We start from the raw sequence: 6,648 nt of genomic DNA on the forward strand, positions 1-6,648 counted from the left end.
TCCGGGCGCGTTTCGAGAAAGCCTTTATGTGAAAATTTGAGAAAATACTAAGTGTTGCCTTTAAAATTGATTTAAGTTGACTTCGGTCAATATTTTGAGTAAACGGACCCGTACCCGTGTTTTGACAGTCCCGGAGGGTCTGTAGTAAAATATGAGACTTGAGCGTATGCCCGAAATCGAATTCTGAGGTCCCTAGCCTGAGAAAAGAATTTTTGAAGTAAATTGTTAAACAGAAAATATAATGGTTCTTAGAAATTGAATAATGGTTGATCTTGTTGGTATCGGGCCCGTATTTTGGTTTCGGAGCCCGGTACAGGTTTAATATGATATTTAAGTCATGTCTGTGAAATTTGGTGAAACACGGAGTTTGTTTGACCGGATTCAGACCTTTGGTTGAAAAGTTAGAAGTTTTGAAACTTTCTTGAAAATTCATGCAATTTGGTGCTAAATTCGTAGTTCTAGGTGTTATTTTGGCGATTTAATCGCGCGAGCAAGTTCATATGATGTTTTAAGACCTGTGTGCATGTTTGGTTTGGAGCCCCGAGGGCTCGGGTGAGTATTGGATAGGCTACGGAGTATTTTGAAACTTAAGAAAATTGCTGGTATATTTCATGTCTGCAGACTTCGCATTGGCGATGCTCGCATTTGCGAAAAATTTTCGCATTTGCGATCAGTAGGGCTGGGAGGGGACCTTCGCAATTGCGAAGCTCAGCATCGCATTTGCGATAAGTACAGGTCGCATTTGCGAACAACTATTCGCATTTGCGATAGTAACAGGTCCTGGACATTCTTCGCATTTGCGATGGAATGTTCGCATTTGCGAACCCCTGATTGCATATGCGATATCTGCAAGTGTTCAAAAACGATTTTGGACGGGATTTTTAATTCATTTCTAAAATTTTCAAACCCTAAACTTCAAGAGGCGATTTTCCAAACACCATTTCTTCCCCAAATCATAGGTAAATGATTCTTAACTCATTTCTTTCAATCTATTTCATCTTTTTACAAGATTTCATCTTAGAATATAGGGTTTTTCATGGTGGAATTGGGTGTTTTTGGGTAGAACTTAGGAATTCCAAAATTTAGGGATTTAAACCTCAAATTGAGGTCGGATTCCAAAACCAATTGCACATTCGGGCTCGGGGGTGAATGGGTAATCGGGTTTTGGTCCGAACATCGAATTTTGACCAAGTGGGCTCGGGGTCGGTTTTTGACTTTTTAGGGTAAATGTTGGGAAACTTGTAATTATGCATTAGAATTGATTTCTTTAGCGATAATTGATATTATTAAGTTATGACTAGTTACGAGTGGATTGGAGATGGAATCGAGAGGTAAAGCAGTAATTGAGGCTTGATTTTGGCCGTGGAATCGCGGTAAGTGTTGTGGCTAACTTAGCTTGAGTGATTAGGTATTGTTGCCTTATTTGCTACATATTTAGTTGTTAAGTACAATGTATAGGTGAGGTGACGAGTATCTATACGTTGTTGTCGGGTCATAGCATGCGAGTGAGTCTTATACTTGTGACCGTTGTGTTTCTTTATACGTACTGTTCCGGCTTAAACTGGTTATTACTCATGTTAAACAAGTCTTATTATGCTTTCCTGGTTTTGGATATTGGTTGAGTATTGGCTCAAGTTGAGATTTATGTTGTGAAGTTAAATGATGAAACGAGGTTGTTTAATTATGATTCCCTTGCCGGGTTGTTATTGTTTCTGTTGTTTGGGTGAGGAAGAGTGTAAAGCACGAAAGGTGATGCCATGCAATGTTTTGTGAGTGAGTGATAAAGCACGAAGGGTGATGCCGTGCCATGATTATGAGAGAGTAAAAGCACGAAGGGTGATGCCGTGCCGTTTCTGTTGTTTCTTATGGCGAGGACGAGAGTAAAAGCACGAAGGGTGATGTCGTGAATGTGATTACTGTGTTATTACTTTCGTGGTTCAAAGCATGATATTTACTGTGTTCCTGTACTGTACAATTTTCAAAATATTCATAGTCCCCTCAGCATGCTTTTCCCTCTTCCCGTTATCTGTTAAATTTCTGTTATTGTTATTTCCTCGTATATGATTTAAATGCACAGGTTTGTGTTGTTTGTCGTGTCCTAGCCTCGTCACTACTTGATGTTGTCCTTAAAGTATATATATTTGTATGGATATCACCTCACATGTTGCTTTTGTTTCGTGGATTTAGGATGTGAAATGTGTTAATTTATGTTAATTTGATGTGTTTTCATGTGTAGGAATGATCCGGGAGCGATCGGGGGCGGAATATGCAAAACTAGAGCCAAAACGGACGAAAACAGGGAATGGGCATATTTCGGCACCACAGGTGGCGCCCAGCCCTACCTGTGGCGAAAGAAACACAATCAAAAATATTATAGCGCCGTGGAGGGCGCCTGGCGCTAGCCAGGGCGCTAGTGACGTGAAAGATCTCCAATTTCGCTCGGACACGGTTATTTCGACCCTAGACCTACCCAACACGTATAAAAGCAAGACTAAACTTACTTGTGAGGGAGACACGCCACTTTTGAGAGGGAATACACAAAAGAAACATTCGGGGAGCAAGAACATCTCAGATTTCTTCATCTTTTCTTAGTATTTTCAATTATCCAAACTTATGAAGTTGTTTGCTAGTTTCATGAGTGGCTAAAACCCCATTGTTCTGGGGTTGTGATTTAGCCATGAATATTGTCGTTTAACTTTGACATAAACTTGATTACAATTCACTAATATATGGTTGTTTCTTCAATGCTGTGATTAATTGCTTAATTGTCTGGCCAACAGTTAGGTTCTATTTACTTCTGGCCAACAGTTAGGTTCTATTTACTATCTATGCTATGCTTGGGAAAGCCGTGTTTAGATTAGAGAAGAATTGAAGCGAGCATGATCTTAACCTTAGGGGGGCGGATTTGTAGTTAGGATAGAAATATACATAGTCATCGTGCTTAATTAAATATTGTAGTCTTAATGCGTTCTTAATAGATTGATTTCACAGGAATATAGGCGTTAATCTATTTTGAATAGGCGAGTAGTACTTCGGGAGAAGGCTATGAGAGCAATTATCGATTAATTAGCAACCACGAATGAATTGTATGAGAGGGAGAGTTAACTAGAACACAATAGGATTGGTCAATCGATCACAACCCTGGAATATTTTTCTCTATTAAATACGTAACAATCATTTTACTGCTTGGTAATTTAGTTATTAATTAGAATTATAGTTTAGTATAATCACATTCTTGAAGTTGATTGTGGCTTGACTGAATAACAATCTTGGTAATTTTAGTGGGTAGTTGATACAAGTCTCTGTGGGTTCGACACTTGACTTATCATTTTATTACTTGTACGACCACGTATACTTGCGTGCGCGTTTGGGAGCAACAAGTTTTTTGCGCCGTTCCCGGGGACTTGAATATTAACTACTTTCTAGTTTTTGCTTTAATTGTTTATTTCGTCAAGTCTAACGTTACTTGATTGTTGCTCGGATCTCAGGGACTTTGATTGAATGCGTAGGTTCAGAAGCCAGGACCGACTTCAAGACTTTGACCCTGAACCTGAGAGAACATTTCACAGGAGGTTGAGGGAAGCAAGGGATACGAATAATATTCAGGCACTTGTTCAATTTCCTGGGGACATGGCAAAGGAGCAACACATGGCTGTTCAGGAGGTGGCGATGCCCATCATTGCTAATGTCACCTCTAGCATTGTGAAGCCCAGAATCACTGGGCACTTTGAGCTGAAACAAAGCGTTATCCAGCTACTTCATGCGAATGGGTAGTTTATGGGTCTTCCACACGAGGATCCACAGCAGCATATCTTGAACTTCTTGGAGATTAGTGACACTTATATCACTAACGGAGTTACTCCAGACTATGTGATGCTCACACTTTTTCCATTCTCACTGTGGGGCGAAGCAAAGCGATGGCTGAAGGCAGTACCAGCTAGTTCTATTACCATATGGAATGATTTGGCAATAAAAATTTTGGCAAGGTTCTTCCCTTCAGGCAAAACTGCAAAGATAAGAAGTGAGATAGTTGCCTTCAAACAGAAAGCGGGAGAGTCTTTATACTCAGCTTGGGAGAGGTTCAAGGGGATAATCAAAGTCTGTCATCATCACAATCAAACAAGAGAAGTATTAGCTCACACTTTCATAGAAGGTCTACATCCTGAAACAAAGATCGTGGTAGATGCTGCAGCTGAAGGTCAAGTGTTGGAGAAAAGCTTTGATGAGATTTATGCATTATTGAACAAATTCTCCAAAAGCAATCCAGATTGGCAAGGAGAAATGGGCAGACACACAGTGCAAAAATCTGCAGGGGTTCTTGAGTTAGATTTCGTATCAGCATTATCAGCGCAGATTTCTACACTAACCAACCAAGTCAATCAGATGACCTTGATTATCAACAAGCAACAAGCACAACTGGTACAATAGGTCTAAGTGTTTTGTGAAATATGTGGAGAGGGTCACACGAGCGACATATGCCCCACTAATCCAGAGTCTGTCTGCTTTGTGGGTAGTGCAAATAGGGGCCAAACAAACCAATATGGGAACACTTACAATCCCAACTAGAGGAACCACCCAAACTTCTCTTGGGGTGGAAACCAAGGTACTCAGAATCAGTACAGGCCTCAAGCACCTCAACAGCAATATAGACCACCTCAGGTTGAACAACAAGCGAGTCCAATAAGTCACCTTGAAAACATGTTGAAAAAAGTGATGGCTGAACAGCAAGCCCTCGCTTAGAAAGTTATGGCTGAGCAGCAAGCCCAAGCCGCAACAATGAGAAATTTGGAGCGCCAAATGGGACAGCATGCCAGTGCTCAAATACTAGACCAGCTGGAGCTCTTCCAAGTGACACTGAAGCTAATCCTAAGGCATCCCTTAATGCCGTGTCATTGAGGAATGGGAGACAATAAGAAGAAGTTCAGTCTAAAAAGAGGAAATAGGTGACTTTTAATGAGAGTCCAGCCACTATAGAATCAACATTAGAAAAATCTAAGGAGTCAGAGAAGCCAGCTGGAGAGGCGATGGCTGAGCAACCCCCACCATTGGTTGCAAGGCCACCACCTCCGTTCACTCAAATATTGCAGAAAGTCAAGGATAATGCCGCGTATAAAAAATTTCTTGATATTTTAAAGCAGGTGCAGATTAATATCCCATTGGTTGACATCTTACAAGAAGTACCCAAATATGCAAAGTACATCAAGGACATAGTGGCAAATAAAAGGAGGCTGACCGTGTTCAAAACTGTGGCACTCACTGAGGAGTGCAATTCAAGAATTCAAGGCAAGTTACCTCAGAAATTGAAGGATCCAGGTAGTTTCACTATCCAAATCTCGATTGGTAAACATGCTGTTGGGCGAGCTTTGTGTGATCTTGGAGAAGGCATCAATTTGATGCCGCTATCTGTGTTTAGACAGTTGGGTTTGGGTGAGCCACGCCCAAGAACAGTTATCTTACAATTGGCTGATCGCTCCCTTACTCATCCTGAAGGAGTGATTAAAGATGTGTTAGTTCAAGTGGGTTCTTTCATATTCCCTGCTGATTTCATTATCTTGGATTACAAGCCTGATCAGGAAGTCCCATTTATTTTAGGGCGTCCATTCTTAGTCACGGACTGAGCTATTATCGATGTCTGCGAAGAAAAGATGACAATTAGAGTGGGTGATCAAGTGGAGGTATTCAATGTTTATAAAGCACTCAAGTTACCAGCCCATTATGAAGAGCTATCCATGATTTCTGTGGTGGAAAGTGATGCTACATCATTAATGCCTTATATGAGCCCTATAGATCCTCTTGAACGAGCTTTGATTGGGGATGAAAAAGATATTAAAGATGAAATGATAGGAGAAATTGAGCAAGTACTTGATATGTGCTGCAATTATGTCCATGGGTTTGGAAAATTTGAGGAGTTGGACAGACCTGTCACTCAGACCCCTCCTAAGCCATCTATTAAAGAAGCCCCAAAGCTAGAACATAAGCCTCTACCAGTGCACCTGTGTTATGCTTATTTGGGGAACTCTGAGAAATTGCCCGTGATTAGCTCCTCCAGCTTGACTAACACTCAAGAAGAAAAATTGCTCAGAGTACCCCGCGAGCATAAAAGGCTATTGGGTGGACTATTGCTAACATCAAGGGAATTAGTCCATCGTTTTGCATGCATAAAATCTTTTTGGAGGACAGACACTGCCCCAGTATGGAGCAACAGAGACGGTTAAATCCCATTATAAAAAAGGTTGTGAAAAAGGAAGTAATCGAATTGCTCGATGCAGGTATCATCTTTCCTATTTCTGAGAGCAACTAGGTAAGCCCAGTTCAATGTGTGCCCAAAAAGGGAGGGATGACTGTGATTGAGAATGAGAAAAATGAACTAATTCCTACTCGCACTGTGACAGGATAGAGAGTTTGCATTAATTATAGAAGGCTCAACAAAGCAACCCGCAAGGACCACTTCCCACTTCCATTCATTGATCAAATGTTGGACAGATTAGCCGGGCATGAATATTATTGCTTCCTTGATGGTTATTCGGGATACAATCAGATTGTCATATGCCCAGAGGACCAGGAGAAGACTACTTTTACTTATCCTTATGGCACTTTTGCCTTCAAGCGAATGTCGTTTGGTCTTTGCAATGCACTGCCACTTTCCGG

The 6,648-nt window shown here is 41.0% G+C and overlaps 1 protein-coding gene across 1 annotated transcript; it reads left to right on the forward strand.

Moving 5' to 3' along the window:
• Positions 1-5,024: 5,024 nt before the first annotated feature.
• LOC109220989 lies at positions 5,025-5,618 on the forward strand. The gene has a single exon (XM_019385455.1). It carries the CDS (start codon positions 5,025-5,027, stop codon positions 5,616-5,618), a length of 594 nt encoding a protein of 197 aa, XP_019241000.1.
• The last annotated feature ends 1,030 nt before the right edge of the window (positions 5,619-6,648 follow it).

The sequence above is a fragment of the Nicotiana attenuata genome, unplaced genomic scaffold, assembly GCF_001879085.1.
Source record: "Nicotiana attenuata strain UT unplaced genomic scaffold, NIATTr2, whole genome shotgun sequence".
NCBI classification, from domain to species: domain Eukaryota; kingdom Viridiplantae; phylum Streptophyta; class Magnoliopsida; order Solanales; family Solanaceae; genus Nicotiana; species Nicotiana attenuata.